Raw genomic sequence first — 27,593 nt, 5'->3', positions numbered from 1 at the left:
AAACAAAATGAGAGCCAAGGAGGGATGGAAATGAGCTGAATGCGGGTAGCATTATCAAATACGCACACAAATACGTGCGAGGCACTTTAAGGAATAGTGTCACCAAGTATGAGGTATCTTTCCATCTCAGATAGGATATCTTGCAGACGGGACAGGAGTGGGCAGAGAACAGAGTCTTGTGAACGTGAGCAGGGACTATCAGGGCTTAATTGGACTCACATCAAGAAAGACTCAGGAGAAGCTATGACTAAGAGAAAACTTATCTCTTTCTTTATTCTGCAGTTAAGAGGAGATGTAAGTTATCAGAAAGAGCTGTAAGAATAACACCAAGTAGGCTACTTAAAGGAGTTCACTGACTTTATGGGCCTGTTGGTAATGCGAGGGTAAAACACTACAAGGAAGCCGGTAATATTTTAGCAGTGTGTAAAAAGGGAACTTAACAAATTTTACTTAGTTTCCTAGTCATGGGTACTACTCGTGCTGTGAAAACAAGTCAGACAAATTTACATTTTGCCATGTGTTCCATTCCTGTAAACAGGGGGGAACAGCTACCCTGGCTCCTTCCAAAGTTAAAAACAGAGATGTGGCTGTGTGGACTGATATCAGACTGATATCGGACTCTGTGCTGAAGCTAGCAAGAGTGGATTACGATGCAGAACTTTCCGGCAAAACAAAAAGGTGGAGGTGTCTGTTTTTATACGAACAGTGGCTGGTCAAATAATGTATCAGTGATTCAGCCTCACTGCTCTCCTGATCTAGAATCCTTTCCGATCAGCTGCAAACCTGTCTACCTGTGAGTTTTGTTTTATTAATTCTGTGCAGGACACAACCAGCCACAACTTTACTTTGTGTGTGCAAGCACGCATCATATATATAGGTACCTTCTGAACTTGACCCGTGCCAGTGCCTAAAAGTCTGGATACTCCGTCCTCTGCTGCTTCGATCCGACTATGCAAGTCTCTCAAAAGATTTATGGAAGCGCAAGAGTAAATCACTAGAGTAGCCACTGAAAGTGGAAATTCATCAGAAGCTGCAAAAACAAGAACAGTCTAGTATCCAGAGAATAAATATGACACTGAGCAGTTTGAGGGATTATAAAGTACACATGAAGTCAGGAGTAATGGGAATTAAGCCACATAAAGTTTAAAAGGCAGGTGCAGCACTGTCGATATTTGCTGGAAGAGAAGTTCAGGATTTATAGAGAAACTGCCACAGTACTGAGGTTAAGACCAGACTAACCTTTTTTATACTGCATGTGGAAAGTTTTATTTTTCCTCTTAGCCCTTGCCATCTAAGGCAGGGGCTGGTCGCTTATATTTAAAGGAGATTTCAGCCCACAAATGTGCTATTGTACAAATAGCACAGAATATCAATCAGAACTTAAAATGCCTTGCTTAATAAAATAAGAAACCATGATTAATAGTCCAAACAGCTACTGCATAAATATTCACTTTAACCAAAGGGTATATTTAGACAAATAAAATGTTTGTGAATACTTGATTAGTTTCTTGAATCAGTGGTTAAGTGCAGATTTAACAAGAGGGGAAAACGGGCTAAAATATAATTAAATATTAAAAGAACTTGCAGACATAACATTAAGTATTGCAGACCTATTCTGCAATACTTACAATGCAAAAGTGTCACTCAAATTAAATTAGTGTAAAACAAAATGACACTCCCACAAAACAATAAGATGAATCGCATTACTGCATATGTTAGTTACAAACCTTCACTGTATACATCTCTCATCAAAACTGCCGTCACTGTGTCTGTTATGTGAGGACTGATGTTATGACGCGGACTGTGTGAAATTAAAGGAATATGCTCAAACCCTCACATCATTCTCTCAATTGAGAAAAATACACATACACGTGCATTCACAAAACAGCAAACCCAGGCTTCCACGATTATTAAAGCAAATCAAACTTAAATGAAAGAAATCTAATAATCTTAGATGTTTACCACTAATTGGACAAAATGAACCAAAAGGTGGCGCCAGAAGAAAGGCAGTGCTGCTGGCGAAAGGAAGAGATGTTTTGGAGTTGCATTATGGGAAGTGTAGGATTCAGGGTTTTTGCAGATTGACAAAAGGTGCTTCCAGAGGAGAGACACTGTTGTTATCTGAATCACAAGGATTTTGTCCTCTGGTGGACTTGTTCAGAGATTAGTGCGCACAGATTCTCAAAATGAAAAAGGAACAAGTTCCCGTTATGGTTCATGTTTGCCCTATAGGACACACCAGAGCAGTAATAATCTGGCATCCATTTGCCCGCAAAAGGGCAAATGGATGAACCAAAAGGGGCACTTGGCACATCAGAGGATCACTTGTGGTCACTTGGGCTGACCAGAGGAGCATTTGGTGCTTACTGTGTGACATTTGGGCAACAATGATGCTTGGAAGTGACTCTTCAGAACACCAAAAATTCTGGCTGGACAAAGGGCAATTTGGCACAAGAGCAAAGAAAAAAGGGCAGGGGCAATTGTTGCCACTTATAGTGCTGCTGGCTGACTAGCCTGGGATTGCAGTACTTTTAAGGTTGATGAGAGGAGCAGGGGACATGCGCCAGGGCCCTAAACCTTCGACAGTATGCAAAGCCCAGCATTCATCAGCTGGTAAGTGGTAATATAAGGATTGGGAACATCCACCACAAAAGCAGAATGTCAACCCAAAAGGTAAGATCCTAGAGACGGGTACTATATCATTACCTGTCTTTGTTGAGGGACACGCACACATTTTTGACCCTGCCTCCCAAGTGGGTTAATCCGGCCGTGGAAAGGAAACGATTGTCCCAATTCTATCTGCTAATAAAGTTTTGTTTCCACAAACTATATATTCTTTCTTTCTCCACATCTTTTCCAGTTTGCTCTGCACTGATCATAGTTGCACTTGCATGTCTGGTCAACAAAGTTGCATAAGTAAGTTGGCTACACTCAGTCATTCCCGTGCTTGTACCCACCAAAAATGGAGCGCAATAAATATCAGTGAACCCTGGGGCATTTTCAGACATTATATTTACTTTTTTTGCATTAGACATTCATGAACATCTCTATATCTTTCATGAACATCTCCATCTCTGCCTCATCTGCTTCAAAATAGGCTGTGATTATTATCTTCCCTTTTCAAACAGGAAGCTGTCATCCTGTAGAGAAGAAGTCCCGGCGGTGTTGGAAGTACCTGTTCTGTTTTGCAGAGCCTGACTTTACTCCCCGCCAGGGACACAAGCACTCTGCCTTTGTAACCGCGAAGCTCCAGCAAGCCTCGCTTGTTTGTGGAGGAGAGGTGGGGGAGGCTGTTGGAGCGCTTCTGGGAGCCGCAGGCGGGGGGGCGCGTGGCCGTCTGAAGAGTTTCCATCCACTCCTGGCGCTCCCCTGTGGACATGTGCACGAGTGAGAGACGGAAAGAGACAAAAAGAGAAGTAGATGCATGTGGATACAAGTGTGTGAAGGAGTAAAAGCGAGAGAGAACGACATCAAGAAGAGAATCAGACATAGAGAGACTGGGGCATCTTAAAGGCTTTGAATCATATTGTTAATTCATCATTTTTGCATCCCCTTCAGTGGGTTACACTGGACTGTTGGCTGCTAAACTCCATTTCATACTGATACAGAAATGTTCAGTCTTAAAGAAAAGTAATTGAAACGCAGGATGAGCTACGACTGGTGAAAATTAACTTAGCCCCTGGAAAAAAAGAATATCCTGCAAAGCTTAAAAGTGCAAAGTCTAGCACTAGAGATATAGATAGCTGCTACTCTGAGCTTTGCAAGCCTCGAGCGAGATGTAGCCGGGGTAATTTGAGTCAAACACACCACCTAATTAAAATATATAATTAAAAAATATGCTTTTAATGAGACGCAGCCATAGTTCTGTGAATCCACTCATTTATCTCAACCTGGAAAATGACAAAGTCACAGAAAGGTGTGAATACATTTCACAGATGGGTTTATTTCACCTGTAAAGGACTAGCACTTTGATTTGTTGAAAAAAAAAAAAAAGTTAGAAAGTTCTTGTGGTTAGAACAACTTCACTGAGCCCTATCAAGCTTTATGTTCTTACACGGCACATACAGTTTACAGTGATAATGGTGGCAGACTTACCTTCGAAATTCTTATTAATTATTGAAACAATGGATCCTAGATTTAAGACAGACACACAAAAGCAGGATTTTCATTTCTAGCCACTGACTGAATTGATTGTGCAAGCTAAAATCACAGCTGTTGCCACTTAAAGTAAGAACTCTTTAAAAAGGGGGTCTTAAATATGCATTTGGTTGCTACATGATATCATGCTAACAGATGACTGATGGTCCACGTAAAAGGAGAAACATTTATCAATCACAAGGTAACCACGCCTAAAAGTATACCCTGCTTTATCAACTGTTTTACTCTAAATTGCACCATTCTTTACGAAAATTAACTTCATGATGTATGGAAGAAGACTTGAAACCAGCATTTGACATCATAAACTCATTAAGAAACAATTTACTGAGCTAATAAATCAAGTGAGAAGTCGGGTAATTTCTCGGCTATAGTTTTATATTGCAGCCAATGCAGCCGCCCCCTGCTGGCCATTACATAGAACACAGGTTTAAGGCCATCTGCGTTGGCTTCACTTCACAAACCCGGAAGCTCCGTTAATTATATATATTGTCAATGCTCTTGGCCTTGGTTTTTACTTTACTGAAGGTAGTAACCTAGTTAGCTGGACATGCTAACATTAAAAGCAGAACAAATACACTGTTTAATCCATTCCTTACACTTCTGTGTTTCTGTGTTTTGTGGTTTTTGAAAGGCTAAAATAAAAAAAGACACCACCATTTAAAGCAATACTGCTAACAGTATTGCTACTACAGCCACATGCATATGGAGAAATTCAAAGATTACAGGCCTGCAGTACCTTGCTAAAATATGACTGGACAATCTCTGTTTGGGGGGAGCGTCCTATAACTGGGACTTCAAAAACAATTTGTCCTTGAACAGGACACTGAATCTCTAATTTATTGAATATCACCCTGGATTACAGCACAGCTAAATGGCTCAAGTGTAGCATGGTGTATCTTGTTCCATCCCAAGTTTACATTCAAACGACGTACACTCAAAAGGCCTCTCAGATATCTTTCCTCTACAACTTTTCAAACCGACATAAAAGAAGACATGAAACCGGCTCTGTAAAGCCCATTCCCCTACCACCCAAGACACTGTGCTATCAAAGCCAGCAAAGTGGAAACACAAGAGATACTAGAGGATTGTAAACACACACACACACACAGACAGACACACAGACACACACACACACACACACACACACACACACACAGACACACAGACACACACCACTAGTCCAAAGCAGCACCCACTGTGGTAACTGTTCAATACAAGACAGAAAAAGGAATCAAAACTGTTCTGTAAACTGATGAAACTAAGCTATCAGTCGGGATGGACCTGCAGATTTGCCAAAAGGCAACAAGGCTTCCTTTTTTTTCTGACAAAGAGAAACCATAAAGGAAGAAAGTTTTTGAAAAGTAAATGCACTTCAAATCAAAAACCTGTGTGGCTATCAACTCATCATCCAAAAACAATACTCTGACAGAATGACAGACACTTTTCTGAAGTGACAAAGTGATGCTCAGTGAACGTCAGCGTGGTCGGAGAGGAAATGTATTTTTGGATACCCGTGAATCTGAGCACAGGATGGAGGATCGCATGAATGTTCCCCCCAAACAGAGGACTTGATGTGTGTACTTCCAAGCAGTTCTTGTGTGTTTTATTAAAAATGTTCAGGGTACAGAGGAGAAGCCTTTACACTTGGTGTGATCACTTCTTAGTTTCATTCTGTTATACAGTATTATTCCTATTATGAGCCAGGTCTTTGCCAAAAGAAGAAAGACCACCGACACAAATCATGTCACCAAAATCAATTGTACCATTAACTGTGTAGGCTTAAAGGCGCACGAGGAAGTGTTTGTGGGTGGTTAACAAATTCTTGAAGCATGCCAATTTAAGAATAGAGAGAATAATTGTTTTGTGATTCTTTATCGATCTCAACAAAGTCTTTCCGCTTTCTTCCCACCGCTAATCTAAAAGGACAAAAAGACCTGGAGCTGGTAGGGAAGCAGAGTCTTGCTTAAAGCACCTCAGAGGGATGCAACCAAGACCTCCATGTACTGGACATCTCATTACCTAGACGACTAATACACATGGTACACATATTTACACAGTTAATAGCCTATAGCAGTTAATATTAAGTCCTATTTTGCACATTTCCTTCAAAAAAGAACGTCAACATCGTACTGCTTATCAATAGGTCAATGAATGGTTTAGCTGCAGATGCTCGTAGTGGTGGTTACCAATTTTCTACAAAACCATCGCCTACAACCCTGGAAATATATCAAGGAAAAGAAGCCTGAACCAACAGTACTTAGAGGCAAAAAATCTGGCTTCATAAAGCGGTCGTGGCAGGTGGGAAACTTTTCAAAGTTTAAAAAAGATGCAAAGTTTGTTCAACACAAATGGATTGTCATGGCACTTTTTTAGGTCTTCATGGGTCAACTTTGGTTACAGGCAACTAAGATCTTAGGTGTGTCAAAATGTCAATATGTGTCATATAAAGTTTTTCTTGCACTTCACTAGAGCTGCAGTGATTAGTTAATGAATTGATCAACAAAACATTTTCTAGTTATTACATGGAAGTAAACTGAATGTCTTCGGGTTTTAGACAATTTGATCAAACAACAAAAACTACTGACAACTTCATCTTCGACTTTGAGAAATTAAAACATTTTTACAGACCAACCGATCGATCAAGAAAATAGTCTGCCAATTAGTTGCACCCCTTACTTCACAAAGTGCAGTTCCCAGTCTTTCTGACTGCTGGTGGCTCATTGTGCTGCTTTTAGTGTTATCGCTCTATTTGGGTTTGTTTGGGTTGACCGCGTTTTGGATCTAGTCTAATTATCCTTGGATCTTTTTTAAATTAATTTATGCAATGGGTATGAAAAGGTTTTCAATGGGCTATTTCAGGGGGAACATTTTGTACTTTATCAGAAGCTATCATTTGTCATGATTACACAAATAATCCTAAATTAGGATGTTTTTCATTTTTAATATGATTTTTACTTTGTGCATGTGTGCTATTTATATTACTTTTAGACAAAAACTGCTCTGTCTTTTTCCACGTTCTAGTCTGACAGAGCTAACTGTGGGCTTGCATTACCTTTGGAGTGACCTGCTGGTCTCTCCCTCTGTAGAGGGAAAGAGAGAGGGGGTGGGCAGAGGGAGCGTTCTCAGTGTCATGTCAATCATTTTGTGGCCACTGTCAACCTGATATTGTCCTCAACTGACCTTATTTAGCTTCTTGACTGTGACCTTCTGACCCCCTGCAGCTTCTACTGACATGTGCCCGTCTTTGACCTTGCATGCAAGCCTCTCTACTTCTGAGGAAAAGTTTCTCCTCTGAGCATCCTTTCCCAGCACACACTTACCCCCTCTAAGTTCCCAAATACTGTATCCGCTGCCTGGTCCTAAACTCAGCAATGGTCAGGCTACTCCCCAGATTCTTATGAATTTACAAAGAGGTGATATCAATAATGAATACCCTTCTCAATTATTGACTGCTCTTTACATCACCATGCTTTACTGTTCCGTTCCCACCCTGCTTTCTGAGTTCCATTACCTGTCCCGCGCTCTCTTATTTGCCTGTTCATTTATTCAGGGCCGTTCCTCACTCCCTCCACTCTCCTCTTCAGACCAAGCTGTCAATCTGAGCGAGGAAAGGAGGTGGGAGGATTGAGAGAAACAGTGGCATGCCTATACGCCTGTGTGTCAGCATATGTGCCTCTGCCTTGTCCGCCTGAATGTGTCTTGCATATGATATATGTTTTTGTTTGTTTGTGCACACAGTCTCGCACATGAACCTCCGGCGTGCTTGCCAAAATTATTTTCGCTCTGTGTGCAAACATGGCCTCACCTCTGCAGGCATATAAAAAGAACGCACAGCTACTCTCCTCCACTAAAACCCGACAGCCACATCTACCTTTGCCGCTTGTTAAGGACTGTATGTATAGCCACGTATTTGAAAGACTATTCCACTTTGCACGGGGAGAGACGAGGAGAGAGGCAGATAATCCTCACTGAAAGTGGATGAGATGAGAGCCAGGTCCACTCAGCGCTCGACGGAGATCTTAGAAGCCGCCCACGCAGTCTCCATCAACGGGAATAAAATCAGAAAAAAGGAAGAAGAAAAAATACAGCGACCAGAGGGATTGTGGTCATTTGCTTTGTTTTTCTCTCATTTCAAATTGTCTCACCAGCACATACATGCACAACACGGACTTAAACATTTACCACAGGCATACTGGTATCTGCATATGTCAGTTGATGAGTAACATAAAAACAGCAGTACAGAAATCCTATAGATACTATATCTTTGAAGTCATTTAGACTCACTATTGTATTACCTTGTTTGCTCAACTTAAGACACCTACATACTTCAACTGTTAAAATGTTGTGTTCATAAACTGGTGTAATAAACAATAATCCAATTCATAGGAACCTTATCGAAAATGTGCATGTTAAGTTTTCACAAGAATCCAGCATTATTAGTCAGGACCAATTAAAATCTAAATTAAATCATTATTAATTATTAAGGAAAGCTTTGCTATCTCGGCATAGTGGACCTCGGGTCAACATATGTGGTAACATATACTCCACGCTAGCCAATAAGCTAGCTTGAAACAAAAAGATAATTCCATTGTAAGGCCAAGTTTATTTAAAATTTAAAATTTAAATACACTAATTCATGTTTTATATTTCCAATGAGAAAACTTACTTTGTGTGTCACTCACAGTGACAAAGCCACAGAGAATTATCATCTTATCGCAAGTCTAAAGAGCGTTTGTGAAATTTTTTTTGAGAAACCCGCTGCATACTGCCTGAAAACAGCAGACAAAGTCAGTGGCTAGCTAATGAAAACAGAAGAGCAGTTAGATGTTTACGAGTCCAACATTTTCCTTTTGGAGACCAAAACAAAGCAAAAAAAAGGAGAGTGAATGTTGGACGTACATTCATCAGGCAGACATAAACACAACCCTGTGCTCAAATAAATCAATGCAAGTTTAAAGAAAGGGGGAAAACTAAAACCAACCACTGGGTAGTAAAATAATGCAAAGTGAAATATGCACTACAGTTTATACAATTTTACTCCCACTCTATGTCCTCGGGAGTTTATATTTCTGCCATCATTCTCTCTCTGGCCTGTTCCCAACCATTCTGTTGTTCTCCCAACTTATTCTCTACATCTTTCTCTAACTCTCTTTGCTGTCATCTCAAACAAAACCAACACGTGTTAGGAGCAGGCTTGTAGAAAGGCAATTGCCAAAGCATCAGAATACAAATCATCAACATTTCTTTACACCATAAATCCCATCTTCTCCCTTGTAGCGTATTTGTCTGCATCCCTTCCACACCTCTCCTCCCTGTCCTGACCGTTTTCCATCACTCTCCGCCGTGTCTCTTCCTGCCAAACTCTCCTTTCCTCCCCCTCGCTGCCACTACTCTCCGCATCACTCCCTCCCCTCCCTCTCCCGTTTTCTCCCCTTCTCTCCCCCTGCCTGCCTTCCTTCCTCCTTCCATCTCTCCTCTCTCAAGCTGACAGTACCTGAGGGAAGAGGCCACCTGCGGACCAAGTGGAGAATCAGCCGACAGCTGTGTGCACACTCTCTCCGGTGGCCTTCAATTATTCACTCACTTCTCCCTCCTCCTTTCCCCTCTCTCCATCTTCACTCTGCCCTTTTCATCTCCCCCTGCCGTCTCCCGCCTTTACCTCTCTGTTGCCTTTTCGCACCGAGATTGCGTGTCTGCCTCTCTCCGTCCCTGTTATTCCCTCATTTAAGCCCTTCCTCTGCCTTGTTTTTCCTATCCCCCTTCTTCTAATAATCCCTGCTGGACGCCTTTAACACTCTCGCCCACTCCTCTGACCATCACTCCCCCATTTTCTCCCACCCCCCCTTCTCACCTCTATAGCATCAGCCCAGCAGCTCCTTACCTCCACTTCACTAACCTACTCCTTCTTTCCCTTCTGTCTCCTTCTGTCTCCCTCTTTCTCATGTGTTTCCCCTAAGATTGATGACTCTCCGCCACAAGGCGAGTGGGCCTGTTTAAAGATGCATGAGGTGATGAGGCCAAGTTTTCTCCTAACTCTTCCTCTCTCTCCCTCCCTCTCTCTTCTCTCCCCCCGAACTCTTTCTTTTCTGACAGCAGCAGCCACCTCTGCGAGAGGCTTCCCACCGATCCCAGGCAGTCAGAGGCCACCTCCAAATCAGACAGCCTTCTCCACCCCCCCACCCCCTTCCGGCTCGCGTCACGACAGCTGAGCGTGACGTATGACGATCAGCTAGCAGACAGTGTGATAAATGCTGCTGCTGAGGACCCGCAACTCATAAGCAGACAAAAAAAGCTGGCAGTCATCGATATGATGATGCACTGGATCAGTGGGGAGAGGAGGGAGGGTGGCTGGTGTTCAGTGTGGTGAAAATAGATGGGAAAAAAGTTTAAAAGGGCTTAAAATTGTTGGCTATGTTGCTTTGTAAAGCAGAGGTGATGCAAAATAGTTTGAAAGTGAGATCCAATGGAATTTTTTGTCTGTATGATAACAAATGAGGTTGATGACAAACACGCATAAAAAAAGGCTGTAATTCAGTGTATGCATGAGATGATAGAAAGTGTTGCGTGTTTGTTATTAACCGTTAAGGAGATTATAGGTTTTCCTCTATTTATTGACCTAAACAATAAAAGTGGGGTGTTGGGAGCCCCAGGGGGTCCCTAGGAAAAACCTTCACTATAATTCTGTCCATAAGCAACACAATGACAGAAAGTATGACTATTTTGGTCATGGATTTCATATACTTTCTTTGTAAAACATCTAATAGTCCTATCCGATGGGGGACCCTGGGACAAAATCGTATAAAACGGGGGTCCGTGGTCTAATTTGTCTCAGTTTAGGGGTCCTTAATGTGAAAAAGTGTGAGAATCACTGTAGTAGAAGAATCAAGTACAGAAGTTTAAGGTGTAGTTAGACTGTAGTGGAAGAAGTACTCAGATGTGTTACTTCACTACTTTGTCAGTAAAAGTCTTGCAATACATTTACTTAAGTGAAAGTACCAACATCAAAATATACTTAATAGGTACAGTGTGTAACATAGGGGGTTCTATTAGCTATTATCAGCCACTGTAGTGTATAATCACCTAAATATAGGAATTGTACACAAAACTCCCCATGAACTGCCAACAACAGTCAGGTGCTGGTAGGTCGCAGGACCATGTAGTAAAACAAATCTGAATTATCCACCGAACACTGGAATGACACTGCTAGATAACACTAAATCCTACACAGTGTACCTTTAAAGTACCAAAGTACTCATTATGCAGAACAGCCCATTTGTTGCTACTGGTAAAGGTGCAGCTTATTTTTCACTCTATAAACTGCCAGGTAATTTATGAGTATGCCATAATGTATAATACATCATTATTCATTTGTTGATTATACTGTGTATTATTAATCGAAATCTGCAAAGTAACTGAAGGTATGAAATAAATGTCATCGAGTAGAAGTACAAAGAAGCAGAAAATGGAGATGCTCAAGTACCACAAGATGTTACAGTACAGTAAGTACAGAACTGGAGTAAATGTACTTGTTACTTTCCACCACTGTAGTTACGAGAACATGAAATTGCTGCTGACCATACATACATGTAGTTAGTTAGTACGCCACAAAGCAATAACTTAAATCCATGGTTTTTAGATTGTATCAAATACATCCACTTCTGTCTAGAATGGCTGTTTTCTGACTTAAGTGGTGCTGCAAACGTATATAATGCAATGCTCTTATAAAAATAAGTAAAGTAAGGGTAAATAATGTACATCTTTAAGCTGTGATCGATTTGTTTTTTTGCAGCTTTGGGCGAGGAAACAGCTTCACATTAACATATTATCTATACATTTTTCTGACGAATTTCTAACCGAGCATTGAATAAGAAATGACCAGTTGAACTAATCAATAGCAATAAGCAAATACTCAATGCCTATAATCACAAGGTCAAATATTGATCCTTCTGTTCCTAGCCCAACAGATGTCAATATATCAATAACTTGCATTTAGGTCTCAATGATCTGGTCAATAAAGATCTTTCAGTTCAACCATGTTCTCAAATATTCACCCTGTACCACGCAATGAGTCAAAGGTTCTCAACGCCACAACCATGCAAAACTCACGTTCCTCCAATCTCACTCATCCGCCTGAATCAAAGGGCGTTCGGCGTCTGACCCTAGCAACGGACCCTCGATTAGCGAATGAGCAGTTTGACCTGAGCTGCCTAATGGACTGCCATCAGGCAGGCAGGAGGTAAGGAGCAGGAAGTGTCTCTTTCCCCTCTCATTAAGGCCGACACAGACAAAGCTTCCAGCTGAAAGACGATAAGAAGAGACGAGTCTTACTTCGTTTTGTCTGACAGAGGGATGAAGAGGGGAAGGAGGAACGAGACTATTAAACGATGGTTCCGCTGAGATTTGAGAATTTGTTCATTTCTTTTACACATTCTGCCCCTTTAGACTGACAGAACAACGCAGGTTCAGAAAGGGACATGAAGTCATTACTGCCACCAAGATCTCCCAAAGCACCACTGTACCCAACCGATCCCCCAACTAGCCTCGGCCCAAAGTTAAATAACAAGCCTACTAACTCTTCTTAAGCTATCATCTTAAATTTTTGTTCTGTACATGCTAAAAAAAGAAACATGGTCATTAGTCAGTTTTGGAGATGTTGGGTGTACTTTTAACTTTTGACAGAGCGAGACTAGCCATGTCAGCGCGGTCTTCCTCCAGTCTTTACGCTTGGCGGGTCCTGAATCCAGCTCTGAATTTAACGCACATTAGATTAAACAGAAATTGTAACAGGGATTGAAACAAATTAGATATACCGGGTTAATTAGTAAGCTTTAGAGCTAGGCTAGCTGTTTTGTTATTTCCAGTCTTAATGGTAAGCTAAGCTAAGCGGTTGCTGGCCGTAGCATCATATTTAGCACACAGACACGAGAGTGGCGATCAAGAAGAATGTGTAAATGTCTGATTACGCACAAAGTCACTACACCCAGATGTTGTTTGCTAGTTAATACTTTAGCACACAACTCCCCCTAAAACTACAAACTCTCACAATAAATTGTTCATGCTTTTGGAAGCTGCATTTCTTTATTATTCAGACGGAGCCATCTTAAATTTTTATGCTAAGCCAGGCTAAACAACCCAACTTTGCACTTAACACACCGACATGAGATTGATCTTCTCATATCACGCTCTGAAAGAAAGCACATTTCCCAAAATGCAGATATTTCTTTACATATGGCCATCTTGCAAAAATGATTTTGATACTGATGCAGAACCTCTAATCACACTGAAAATGTCCTTAAAGAGCGGGTATCAGGAAAAAGGGAAAATGACAGAGAGAAAAGTGCAAGTGGAGAAAAAGACACAACTTGAGAGAAAGAAGTGAGACAGAAGATTACCTCAGAGACATTTAGAGAGAGTGAAGTAAGAATGAGAGAGACGGGAAACAGACAAACAGAGAGGGAAGCAGGAGGGGGGACAGGGGAAAACGAGAGAGAAAAACAAGGCCAGACAGGGAATCAGACGGTCAGAGCGACAGAGGCCGACTGACAAGCAGAGAGAACAGAATGAGCGGCTGATAGATGACGACGAAAGGCAGAACAAAAAGAAAAGGTGAAGGATGCACTTGTCGTACCTTCTCTTTCAGCCCGGAATATGAAGGTCCGAAGGGAGGTGACTACCTCAAACTTGTTGTCACCGAGCCCTCGCACCTGTCTGATGGCGCTGGCCAGGATCATACCTTTGGAGTACATCTCCTAAACACAGAGGGGGACACACAAACAGACAGATAAGAGCGCTGCCAAAACACACACCAAATAGGTGTATGAACACAAAGCTGACACACTGCGCAGCTTCATGCATGCTAATAATGTTATCGAATTGTTGCTTATTCCTATTATCTGCATCTGTAGAGCCGCAATTACTGTTTTCCAGCGCATTGTTTGCATCAATAGATGTGTAATTCTGAGTTGTATTACCGCCGGCTGAGATCGCATTCAATCTGAAACACCACTGACAGACATCCTCATCAAACTCGAGCCATAACCCATCAATACAGCGTCAAATTTATTTGCAGAAATAGCTTCCCCGTTCCCTTTCAAGCAATAACTTTGATAAATGGCAAGGAGGCTCTTGGACAAGAAGCATTTCAATCAAAAAGCTGCTTGCAGGAAAACAAACAGGAAACTCATACTATATGTTTTCGTACGAGTTGTTAAGCAAGCCAGGACAAATTTGCATTGATGCAATCTTTGACATGAACACAAATAATTCAAATTACAGGCTTGAAATATGTGCAATTTTGAAATGGAGGTGCAGGAAACGGCCCAAAAAGTGAATTAACGTTGCACTGAAGAAGCCCCAAACACAAGAATAACACTCAGAGTGCTGTCATTTGGGTGTTAGGAGACAAATATACAAGCAGAAAACAAACTTACAAAGACACAGGCACGCTGTACTGGGGATTTGGGTGAAGCACAGGAAGTGCTTGTTGGGTAAAGTGGGATTGGGTTGGATTGTGTGTGTATTGTTTCATTACCCCCATGTTTTCCCAAAGCAGCTCCAGTGGAGGCATCCAAATAAGGAGGATGATGCACTGGAGGCTTCATGACCCTCTTTACAGTCTCCCTTGACAATGGCAATTAAAGTACTGGGTCATTGTCAATATGAAAAGGAGACAGAATAAGCGAAAAGAAAAAAAAAAAAGGAATCAGACATCAATATTATCACTTCTAAAGAAGCGAGGACAGAATGGTCCCGCCATCGAATCAGTATTCAATCCACGATGTGGAGAGTATAACAGAGAGATGCCCTTAAAGTAGTTGGAAAAAGCCAAGAACATCTCAGATTGTAATGTTCTCGCAATAGAGTGAACTGGAGGACAGCACATTACGCTTCGGTAGCGGCGTGAAAATCACTGGGTTATAAAAAAAAAGAAAAGGGGGTCGTTGCAGACATTGCATTATTCATGTCGATAATGTCATTATCATTGCAAAGTATGAAAAAAAAAAAAACCATGTCTCTCTCTTTCTCTCTGTCGCTCTTCAACGGGCTTGACCTGAATTTTGATTCTCTGCAGTCCTGTGCGCGATGTAATGGCTTGTGGGTGATTGCCATGCGCAATTACTGTACGTTCGTTCTACTGTACCGCCGCCGTCGCATTCTGCGAAGATGCAGAGTGCGAAGGGAGGATGAATAGAGGAAGAAAAGGAAGTGAACTTCTGACTCCCACTCGCCATTCTTAATTAAGCCGAGTGACCTTGCCATCCACAAAAGCCTATTTCTAGAGACCACGCAGCCAAAAATATACCAGCCGGCACAGTCGGTTAGGGAGAGCGAGGGGAGGGTGGGTGCAGGGAGGGATGGATGGATGGAGGGAGCATAAAATTCAAAAAAAAAAAAAAAAAAGAAGAGAGAAATTAGGTTTGTGTGAAAGGCCAAGGAGAGGACTGAGAGGAAGAAAATGGAAAGAGCGGGAAGGGACACAAAGGAGGAAAGATAAAAACAGAAGAAGAGGCAACAGTGGAATTCCATAATCAAGAAGAGAAAGAAGAAAAGAAAAAAAGAAGGGAGGCATGTGGGAAAGATAGACATCATGTCGAAATGAAGACGCCTGAGAGGGTCAGGGAGGGGTCCTTCTCATATTAAAGCAGGATGTTAACAATGGCAAGAAGTGGCTCAACCTAATTACCGACAGCCAGCCTTGTGCATTTCTCTCCCCAGGAGTCTCACACCGATATCTCCCTCTTTCTCTCTCTAAATTTAGACAGAAGTTAAAAGGAAGGTGAGGAAAGGAGAAACTAAGTGCATGTGTGCGTGCGTGTATGTGTGTGTGTGTGTGTGGATGAATTAGCTTGGCGCCAATAATTACACCCCAAGTATGGGTTAACGGTAATTAATTGTTTTAATTCTAGTTTTGGGGTCATGAAGGAGAGAGTTGTTTAATTGCTGAGTTGTGCATCTGTAAATACCCCAACGGCGGAGTCAGCGGAGAGATGGTGAAAAGAAGAGGTCAGCGTTGAGACGGTGGAATCAGGCCGCGACACCGCTCGTTGCAGCCCACCCGCCCGCAGACACACACACACACACACACACACACACACACACACACACACAAAACAATGTTTACAGACTAATCTCAAGAGGAAGGACTGCCAAGGATTCAATGAGGCCTAACTATCTCTCTTTCTCCAATAACAGACACACCTGACTCGCCTCCCTCTACCAAACATCTTCTCCACACTCATTTCCCCCTCACTCCGGCCTCCTCCTTTCACCCCCACCTCCCACTCTAAACTCTCTCACTCCCACGTCCACTCACTCTAGCCACCCAACATTTGTCAACCTATGTCACTTCTTGTGGGTTTTTTTTTTTTTTTTGGTCCCCTTTGTAGAAACTGCCTATCCTGTGTGGATGACTGTGTCTCTCTACGTCTCGAAAACAACCCGGTAAAACTTCAGGAAACAATTAAGGCAGAGCAATCGAGCTAAAGCCCACAATAATGGAGGCGCCATGTGGGGAAAGCAGGGAGGAGGGTAAAAGAGGGTGGAAAGAGGTTTTACCACCAAGCATGGAGTTAAGGTTCTGGCATTTCCAAAAGCGGTGAAATTTTCAATGGAGGTATGAGGACACCGACTGGTGGCAGCAGGAAACTGCACCTTTGAGACGAGGCTTGTGGGCAATACTGCATCCTTACTCATTGCTTCACCAAGCGGGGTGCCTTAATGATTTTAGAGATGTTAATCCCATGCAGAGCTGTTTTGAGGCAAGTCCAAGTTAAGCAACAAGACTTCATAAAGTGAGACAGCTGCAAAACTTCCAGGTCTCTGAATGCTGACCATTTGAATGTTTTTTTTACAGAATATTGTTGGTAGTTTATCAAACCTGACTCAAAAATGTCTACATTAACCTATTAATTTAAGTCAAATAATAAAAAATTGTGTCAATGCAAATACAACCTGGTTTATTTGCCTTATTTATTTTTTACCGTTACAAGATTTTGAGGTGTTTCTACAGAAGTCCAGAATGGACAAACCCAACACCGACTAATGATAGAGCTATTCACCTCCGTTCATTCGCCTACATGCTAAGAAGGCATTCAGTTGGTTGTAGTCTGCAACTTCACCACTAGATGCCACCAAATCCTACACACTGGTCCTGTACAGCCAGAGATAAACTTGCTTTTTAAGGAGGTACACAACCAAAGGTCTAAACTGACACAGGATACGCAAGGCAGCCATCATGTGCAAGTATATCTCCGGCCTAAGTTCGGTTCAAGTCAAAGAATCAAGTCTATGCTTAAAGCTATGCCAGTGTAATAAACACAACAACAAAACCTACACAACAACATATTATCTCCTTATGTACAGTAGCTTTTTTCCACATCTAGCAGACATGGAGCAACATTAGCATTCATTTGAAGTCATGTCTGTGTTCACCTGATGATTCTAAGTCCAACATTAAATCTCCTTTTAGCTCAGTTTTTGGTCTCTACCAACTCCTGAGGGAAATACCTGCCTCCTTAGCTGCTAAATGCTCCTCTATGTTGGCCAGAGGCTAATCTGTCAGCCAACTGGTGCTGGGCAGGTAGCATACAAGTTTCTATGGCGTTTTACTTAAAGTTTAAAAAAGTTGAGGGCCAGAAAAGAATACCAAAACAATGAACTGAAAGAAGCAACAAAACTACTCTGTAGATTCGAGGGAAACTGCAACATCCGGTGATAATTCTCTGTGGATGCGCCACTATAAGCACCAACTTTCACTTTTCACTACATATTCAGTTGATCAATGCAGCTTTAAAACTATCGCCTTATATTCAAGTTTCTGAATCTACCTTGAGGTGAATTAAAATTACATCTATTCTTAAAAGACTCTCTGTATAATTAAGAATTCTTGGATATCAGAATATAACCAGGCCGCGGAACGCATATGAAAATAAACACCTGGAAATGTACGAAACCGTGAATGAAAATTAAGATAAATTCTCTGCGGATTCTACTGAGGGTATCACATACTTTGGGTTCTGGTGATCAAAATGAAACCAAGGATAAATAAAAGAATATGAAAAACACTTGGGGTGTTACAGTAAGCGTCAGCTAGGGGCATCTTGGGAAGGCACCAAAGGGAGTAAGCAGAGAAGCTGTCAGGCTTGGCAAGACAGAGCTTTGCAGCGTCAGTCAGACAGATAGACAGACAGACAGACAGACAATCAGGGAGACTGATACACTCAAAGACTGATCCCCGATCCTAAAACCTCATCTCCCCTTTGGCCTTTTATTCAGCCTCACCCCCTTCCCCCATCTTCTCATCCCTTCATCCCTCCCAGCCACCCTCCTCTGTTCCTCCCCTCACTACCCTGAAGCCAGGCTTTGGACAGTTTTCACAAACACACACACACACACACACACACACACACACACACACACACACACACACACACACACACACACAGACACAGACACACAGACACACACACACACACACACAGACCGACAGACAGACAAGACACCACATCGGAACCCTGAAGACTCCATCTCAGGACCAAAGCGTTCTCCCAAGTCAATCCCAGTGTTGACGAAATCAGGCGAAAGGGGTGATTGATGAGACGGATTGGATACAACGCTGCAGAGAGGGAGAAGTGAGACCGAGGATCTCGCTACTCTCCCACGCCACCTCCGCTACCCCGATGATGACATCACCGCGGCCAGAGACCTTCAAGCTGTGACTGTGATTAAGTGCGATTAGTTCTGTCTGGGGCTGACAGATCCCAGAGGGGTTTGAACTACAAAAAGAGTTTTGGGGGTGTTGAAAGTTTGAGAAAAGAGAACAAGCATGGGAATGTTTCAGTGTGTAGGCTTTTTTTTTTTTTTTTTGTGTACAGGCAGATTGGACAACATGATAAGCTGATCAAACCAATCAGTCTTGATTACTTGCAGTCCAAACTGAAGTCAAGTGCACATTGCACAGTCTTTTAAGATTTGAGACAAAAGGCTTCAAGTCCAAATGGATTCTATACTTTTGCCCTTGAGCTTCAAAAATGCTACAAACGTTTTCTTGGTGACGCTAAAAAGCTCATTTAGCTACTTTTTTGGGAGAACTATATCATAATTTTGGTGATCATCTGACTTTTCCTCTAGCTCTATCATTAGGTTTAAATTTTAAAGCGAGGCTATATGCGACTTTTTCTCAACAGCAACACTGTGGCCATCTTGAATTGGCTCAGTCCCGTAAGTTACAGAGCACTATCTATATGACGTTAGCTAGCATTAGCCACCATTAGCTACTGATCATAACAGACCAAGTAAGGATGCAGCAGCTAAACCCCTGTATGTACCGAAAGAAGCAAGGTTGTATTTTATTGCTAATGAACTGAAAGGATGTATTTTTGTTTAAAATTATAGTTCCACAATTCTTTGGCTTTTGACCAATTATCTAAAAAACCTTACATTATTATCATTCTCAGCTGTATGTAAACGTTAGTCTTCATTGTAGACATGTTATTGTAGCACTGTGACATTAGTATTTAGCTCAAATGTGCTAAAGTACAGCCTCAGAATTACATGTATACATGATACGATAAAGTCAGAGTCAGCTGAGTTTAATTAGAATTCATTTCAGTTGTTTTTATACTGATGTATGTAAACTGATGTGTGATACAACAAACTGTTGGAGCAAGTTTTGGCCTCTTAGAGCACCTGGGGGACTGAAGATGAATAGTATTCCTTCAAATGGAGTAATCCTATAATCAATGGACTTATGGTCTGAGATCAATAGCGTAGGTTTGCACCCCTACGTCAACACCACAACAATGTGGGCTAAAAAATGAGCAGTATAGCAATTTGAAGTCTGCACTAGGTATTATAGCACACACACTCATGTTTCTGCACAGTGAGGGAAAGCAAACCATCAACTCATATTTCAATTTCTGACATAAAGCGATGCTGAGAGACTTCCTCTCTGCCCGTGCAATCTTCTTCTACCCCCACGCTCAGCCTGCGGAGGTGGCAGTGGGTGGCGGCGCAGGGTGGTACGGGGGCCTCAGCTGGCCTCACAAAGCAGGGATGACAGAGAGATTGTACTCGACCTCTCCGCTCACCCAAAACATGATGAAGCCCTCCGTTTTCTCAGAGGGGAGAGTCACATTGGCAGGATGACTTTAAAAAGTCTAAACAACAATCCCTGTTCCCTCTATCACACACACACACACACACACACACACACACACAGGCAAACTTTCATCTTCCCAAAAAACTGCCGTGCCTACACCGACAGTGACACGGAGTATAAAGTGCTGACTCGCCGGCCTCCCTGCCGATTCCCACTCTGCCGGCGACAGAGCGTGTCCTGATAAATAAAGCAACAAATGCAATGGAAAGAGAAAACGAGGGGGGAATGAGAGAGAGGCAGAGGGAGCGAGAGAGCATGGCGGGCTATAATTAGTAAGTGATTAACGAGCCGGCATCAGACAGGTCCCACATCATTGATTGTGTTGTTGTGCAATACTGCTGCAGCAAAAACGAGCCGGCCCTGGGAAGGGGCGCTGAGGTCACCGCTCACACACACACACACACACACTCACACACACTCACACACACACACACACCACACACTGACACACACTACACACACCACACACACACACACACACACACTCACACACACACAGAAATGTGTTTGTTCTTAGTCCAAGATACATCCAATGGTCATTAGCGAGAACATGAAGGTAAAGCACATTAAGTCAGGTAGGTTATGGCCGCTAGAGACTCAGTTAACAGAATTCATGTATTAAAGGTCTTTTTTTTAAAGAAAAATACCAGGGTTTATACAAGTTTTTAACACCTCAAATCCAAATAATGTATACTTCACATCTCTGCTTTCAACTGATTTTAATGTTTTTCTAAGCCAAAGGAAGCTATTCATGTCTGTTGTTTTCCTTTCTGTTTGGTGTAAAATCAGTTAGCAGATTTCTGAAATGTACTTTAGTGGTGTAATTGATCACCGAAAACATTATGTTTACCATATCTACAATCTGCTCTCTGTTTGTCAGAGTTACATCATTGTTGCGTGATAATTCGGTTTATGTTCAGATTGATTAGCAAAGCCTGCACTGCCTTACCTCCAGGGCTGGGTAGTGAAGTTCAATAGTCTTGGAGTGCAGACTAAAATGGATCCGTAGCATTAAGTATTGAAAAGAGTCAAGTATCAGAAGTTGGCACAGAGAACTTGGCCAGATTTTTTCCAATTTCGGGTTATATTTTATTCAGGTAGATGTTTATTTAATAATGATGCGTTGAGCAGCTTGGCATATTTTGCTACATGATATTAAAGGTTAAAACACTTGCTGTAGTTGCCATACGCAGATATTGTAGAAGGATGATTTTAAACACTGTGGACGTCAAAATCAATGTCAGTAGTAATGAGTGAATGGCACCAAATAGCATTTTAAACATTACCCCACCCTAATCACCTCACAACAATAATGTAATGTTGGAAAAACACTAATGCAGCCTCAATATTTACTGTATTAGATACATACACATACAAAATGTATGTGTATTATCTACTACATCTAAATAATAAAAAATAAATCTACTACACTTATGTTAAGTGTAGTAGATTGTTGCAAAATCACACATATGGTCATTTAAAAATGTAAAAAAAAGAATTCAAAAAGAAAGTACTGAACAGCATGCAAGTTCCAAAGGACACACATGGTCACGTAAAGTACCATGTGTGTCCTCTGCAAAACATTTACGAATTTAACTTCTAAATGTTTCCACAATCCAGAAAGTTTGTGACATTCAAGAAAAACTGTGTCTAGACTAAACAGGTGGCGGTTAAGCTGCCATCTTTGCATGCATCTTCATCTGCCTCCTCTCCAGTTTCTACCTTTTCAACCCCCGTACTCTCACCCCCCCCCCACACCCTCACCCTTTCTCTTCCTCCTCCTCCATCCTTCCCTCTCTCTGATCACAAGGCAGGCAGTGCTAAGCGAAATTTCAAACTCAGCTGTCAGACAAAAAGGAGAATGAAGAGAGGTACAGGGGAGGGAGGAATGCTGAGGGAAGCAAAAAAGAGAGGAGGAGAGTCTTCCCTCTCCCTCCCCTTTCCCCACTCCTCCTTTCTTTCTCGGGGAACTGGTCAGGTGCCAACATCAATGTACTTTACTCTATGGCTGGGCGGGCACAGAGAGTGCTGGCCTGTCACGCATGGCGTAATGTCGCTCTGTCCTTGCCCCCATTCTTTACCCTGCCAAGCTAATGATGATGATGATGACAATGAGAAAGAGGAGGAGGAGAAAGAGAAGGGAACACTTAGAACTTGGCTCAGCAGCTGGTGGTATGGATTTCTGCAACGGAGGAATGAAATTGCCAGTGTGCGTGCGGAGGGTGTGGGTGTGTCAGCAGGAAGCGGGAGGAGGGGAGGGGATGTGTGGACGTGCATGTGTTTTTCTCGAACTTACCTTGTCATTGTTGTAGTAGGCAAGGCTCTCGCCGTCAAATCTGACCCACCTCCTCTGAAAAACACACTTTCTGCAAGGTGAAGAAGAGGCGCAAATTCAATCCATCTGGCTCATTCAACCAAACTAAGCTAGTTTTAAGTCAAATACAAAAACAGTGGCCGCAAAACAGGGCTGCAACTAACGATTATTTTTATTATTAATTCGTCTGTCAGTCATTTTCTCAATGAATCAAGTAGTTGTTCGGTCCATGAAATGTCAGAAAAGGGTGAAAGATATTTAGTTTATAGATATAGAGGACTAAAGACACAAAAAAAACATTCACTTTTGAGAAGCTAAAATCATACATTTTTTACCTAATAAATGATTCAAAACGACTGTCAAAATAGCTGGCGATTAATTTAATGGTTGACAACTAATTGATTAATCAACTAATCGTTGCAGCTCTAAAAAAAAAAAATGAAATAAATAACTGTCACAAAGTAAGCCAGTAACTAAATCTGCCCTGAACAGCTCCTCATATTTCATCAAGAGTGCCATTGATTCATTAATGTCAAGAGTTGTATCAACAGCTGTCAATTACCATAATCAAAACAAATGGCCACGTTCAGTTTAAATATTTAACAGCCCAAGGGCAGTTTGCCAAACCTATGAATATTCTGTGGTGAAGGAGAATATAACAAGGAAGTAAATGATTGATAGCTTGGGTGGCACCAAGAGACTCTGGAAAAGAAAATGTAATTTTGCCAGAAAAAGCCAAACTAAGTGAAAGCAAACACATTGTGCGCCTTAATACTACAAGGTTATCTCCAATTCTCTCTCCTTTCCTTTCGACTGCGCACTGCATTATGGATAGATCTGCTTCAGGCTCCCGTTTCTAATACCCTTTATCAGTTCTGAATAGTCATCAAAGATAAAAGGGTAAGCAGAAAATAGAGCAGAATGAAAAAGGTCTGCAACGAAACAGGAAGCAGTGGTTGGAGTACTGTGGTGACTTAACTTGCCACTTGCCAGGAAGTGGCCTTGAGGCACATTTTGGGTTATGGAGGTGAAAGGTTGTGAAAATAAGAATAGCATTGCCCTCTGCAATGTGGAGCTGCAGTAAAACTGGCATTCACCAGAGTCTCATGCAGCTCCATGTATTTTTATATCAGATAGAGAAGACTTTCTAATGTCTCATAATGTCTCTAAGCACCATCATCACCTGTAACCTACCCTTGTGGCGACAGTTTGTCCAGCCAACCCACTTTGAGCACCTGGTTTTTGGGGGCTCCATAGAAGCATGCGTATGGAGAAATATCAGGCAGTGCATTTCTGGCCTCACCGCCCAGAGCCTCTGCAGGCTCCGAGTAGAGGTCACACTCCACCATGATTAGAGACTCGTCCTTAGGGCCAGAGGCAGCTGATCCAACATCAAGGCCCCCAGGAGCCACTGCAAAGCTTTGGTCCAAACCGGCTTGCGGCAAAATGGTGGCACACTCGTCCACCGTTGAGTATTCGTCTTTGTAGGGGTCGGGGATAGTCGGAGGAGCAGGAGGAGACCCTTTCTCCTTTAGCTCTTTCGGTTTGGACACCTTTTTTCTGTAGGAGCGTCAATGACGTTAAAGGAACAGTTCAGAATTTTAGGTATGACACTTAAAATGTTAATTATGTAGCTAAAGTCAGGAAGCAATGAGCTTAAGTTAGCATAAAGCCTGGGAGCAGGGAGAAACAGCAACTGTTGCCTACTAGCACCATTTAAGCTAATTCAAGGACAGATTTTGGTTTTATGTGGTGTATGGTGCATGCTGTAACTATTTATTGCCCAGTGGCAACAGGAAGTCACTGAACCTGGTCAGGAAATAGTTAAATCATAACATGATGGTATGTTACATTTCTGTTTGGGTGTACCTCAAACAAACAATATATATAGCCCTACTTCAAATTTAGAAGTTTATTGAACATTTCGCAAAGAGCCAAGCTAGCCCTTCCACCTGGCTTGCAGTCTTTATGATCTTGATCTAAATATCGGAAAAAGCAAATAAGGATATGTTCCTAAAATCTCAAACTACTCCTTTAGGGTGACAATATGTGTATATATTAATTAAACAATCAATCAAATCTTAATTTCTGTTAAAACATATTATAATATAACTGTGGGCCAAAAGCCAGGCACTGGAGATTTGTTCCAAATTTTATTTTTTTATTTTATTTATTATTCACATTTCTGCCAAGAGTTAGATGAGAAGATCAGTCAGTGGTCAGTTATGGAGCTAAAGCAACGAGGTGATTAGCCTAGCTTAACATAAAGACAGTAAACATGGTAAGTTATGGCAGCCTGACTCCATCCAAAGTTCTAATTTTAGTTGTCTAAGTCACACATAAACTGAAATGCAAAAAACCCATGTTGGAGGGTTTTTTTTTAACTCCAGGAAGTCACTCACTTTTGAACTTCGGACTAAGTCATGCTAGCCGTTTTCCCAAGCCTGCAGTCTTCATGCTGAGCTCAGCTGATATCCTCCTCCTACTACAGCTCCATAATTGGCATTATAATCTAAATTAATCTATTAGTCAAGGTGATTTTTATCACCCTGACTACTGTCTTATATTTATGATTCATAAATCAGTCTAAACATTGCATCTATATTGTGGCTACATCTTTTTAAACCACAAATCTGCATCTGAATATTCAGCACTACTCTGTTTAAAAAACACCAAACTGACTTGCATGAGTAGATAAAATAATTACTTGGCTGGAGAATTCAATGTGGTTTCGAGAACGCAGCTGCAGAACAGGATAAAATCTTATCAGTGTATCCAATGTGCAACACCACACACAAAAACGTGAGTGAGTGGTCAGTAGTTCTCTTTCTGAGCACTTGAATTTCTATTTATACATTCAGAGTATCAGCATACCGTACCTCTGTTTCTTCTTTTTTATCTTGTCCTTAAAACCCTTATGTAACCCTTCTTTAGCGCCTTGGTCCTACAGAGCACAGGAGAGATTAGCATCAGATGAAAAGAAAGTGTCCATCTTTCAGTCAGACACTGTGATCATGTTGTTGCACTAAGCTATGTTAACTTTAGTGGCTAGGTGACATTTCCATTAACCTCAGAGGGCAAACTGAAACAAGCACATTTTCCACTCTGGTACGTGTCCATGGTGACAGCATTAACACCGAGAGGGAAGTCTGGTGTGCGGACTGTGGCTGAAACAACGTTGATAGTGTTGAAGATCTGAGAAATGTCTGTTCCTCTTTGGTGAGCTGCTACTCACTGTCCACTAGTGGGAGTGTACGCTGTCTTACCGGAGTGTTTTCAGGATTGTTGTACAGGAACATTTCTCCATAGGGAGCAATGGGCGTCAAGGCTCTTTGAAGTGGAGCTAAAAAGGACACAGAGACAACACAATAGTGGTTTTTGTCACGGCATTAAAACTTGCAGTGAAGGCCTAAACGGGGTGCATGAAAGTAAGGAGCTTAACAGGATTGTTCCAGTTAGATTTTTAAATCACTCAGATGTTATAGTGCCCTTTGATTAAACCAACTCGTTGATCTGAATAAATGTGCAAACCCTTGATCCATGTAAGCAGTAAACCAATTAAATTTTGTTTTAGCATGCCTATCTCTCTGCCTCGGCCATTTCTCAGCCCAACTGGGAGTACGATCCTCCTCAGTGTGCCTCAAGCAGACTGAGTCTCTGCCAAGGCCATTTCTCTGTCTTGGCTCCTGCAGGGACCGTGGTCGGTGGTCGGTGGAAGTGAAGACGAAGAAGAAGAAGAAGCAGGACAGAGACTCTGGCCAGACACTATTAGTCTGGAGACCCGGGGCCACCCTGCGTGGGCCACTGCCTGTCACTGTGAAAAATGACACCACCCTCTCCTGAGGATTGTGAGGGCCAGAAGACGCCGCCACGGGGGCGAGACACACACATAGACACAGGCGGAGAAGCAGAAACGCGCGCGCAGGCGGTGGCGTACGAAGATCGAAACGCCCTCAGACACATAAAGATGCCTTGAGACAAACACAGACATAAAAGAATGGACAGTCAAATGAGTGCATGCACTCGCGCCAATACGGTTGTGAATGTAGTAAAGCTTTAGAGACACACACTTCCAAACAACGCAGGCCATTACAGAAGGGGCACAAAGGGCACGTACAGGGCTTTATGAAAGGGTCAGTTTACTTGATGATAGTATCCACTCACAGCCTCTCCACGGACAGGCTTGGTGGGCAGATAGCAACCATCAATCATCATCTATCAGCCGACCTTCAGGCCACTGGTGATTCTCTCCGCGGGGCCGCCGGACGCTACTGTACTCAATTCCTGTCTGATTCTCTCTATTCTTCCCTCACTGGCTCCGTCTCCAGCTTCTGCCTTTGTTTCTCCCAGTCAACCACGCAGGCTTCTTTATCTGCCGCTGACCAGACGCTCTCTCAAGTCGCAGTCTGGGAAACAACCTAGACGCGGGCATCAGTTCGGAGTTAGTGAGGAGATTGATTTTGCTCTGAATGAAGCCTCATTCAAGCTCTTTTAAGTCAGGGAGTTACAGGTCAGTTTGTTATTATCACTCCTCTGTGTCACTCCCACACTGAGCACAAACAGCCACCGTCTGAATTCAAATGAGTCACCGAACAATTTATTATTTCAGTCACTGGTACCATGAATACACTGGCGAATAGTTCAAGAATAATAGCAGTCAAGAGTGTTTTTTCTTTTCTTTTTAATCACCATTTTGTTCTTCTAAATGATGACAATGAGGAAGATAATCATCACAATAAGGGTTATTATTTTTAGATTACATTCATCATGTTGCTATTATTGTTCATGTTGTTGTTGTTGTTGTTGTTGTTAGGCTACTTAAGAAAGATAATACTGAGCAAATACTAATATAACAAATAATCTACAGTTCTATAAAATTCCCATCAGCCTCTGCTGTACTTTGTGTTTAGAGCTATTTAGCTAATCTATGGTCTACTGGTATGGTGAATATGGTTCTGTACC

The 27,593-nt window shown here is 42.1% G+C and overlaps 1 protein-coding gene across 3 annotated transcripts in view; it reads right to left on the bottom strand.

Annotated features, from left to right (window-relative positions):
• arap2 (ArfGAP with RhoGAP domain, ankyrin repeat and PH domain 2) overlaps nucleotides 1-27,593 on the bottom strand; it is a 119,697-nt gene that overhangs the window by 85,082 nt on the left and 7,022 nt on the right. For all 3 annotated transcript variants that reach the window (XM_051428828.1, XM_051428830.1, XM_051428829.1), the window contains exons 4-9: nucleotides 25,898-25,974; nucleotides 25,511-25,575; nucleotides 23,826-24,191; nucleotides 22,614-22,683; nucleotides 13,787-13,907; nucleotides 3,176-3,369 (exon numbers count right to left, since the gene is read on the bottom strand). In XM_051428828.1, the coding sequence (XP_051284788.1) occupies nucleotides 3,176-3,369; nucleotides 13,787-13,907; nucleotides 22,614-22,683; nucleotides 23,826-24,191; nucleotides 25,511-25,575; nucleotides 25,898-25,974 (893 nt within the window). The remainder of the gene's footprint in view (nucleotides 1-3,175; nucleotides 3,370-13,786; nucleotides 13,908-22,613; nucleotides 22,684-23,825; nucleotides 24,192-25,510; nucleotides 25,576-25,897; nucleotides 25,975-27,593) is intronic.

Source organism: Dicentrarchus labrax, unplaced genomic scaffold, assembly GCF_905237075.1.
Source record: "Dicentrarchus labrax unplaced genomic scaffold, dlabrax2021, whole genome shotgun sequence".
NCBI lineage: Eukaryota > Metazoa > Chordata > Actinopteri > Moronidae > Dicentrarchus > Dicentrarchus labrax.
Note: the sequence above shows the minus strand (reverse complement) of the source record. Positions and strands in the feature narration are given on the sequence as shown.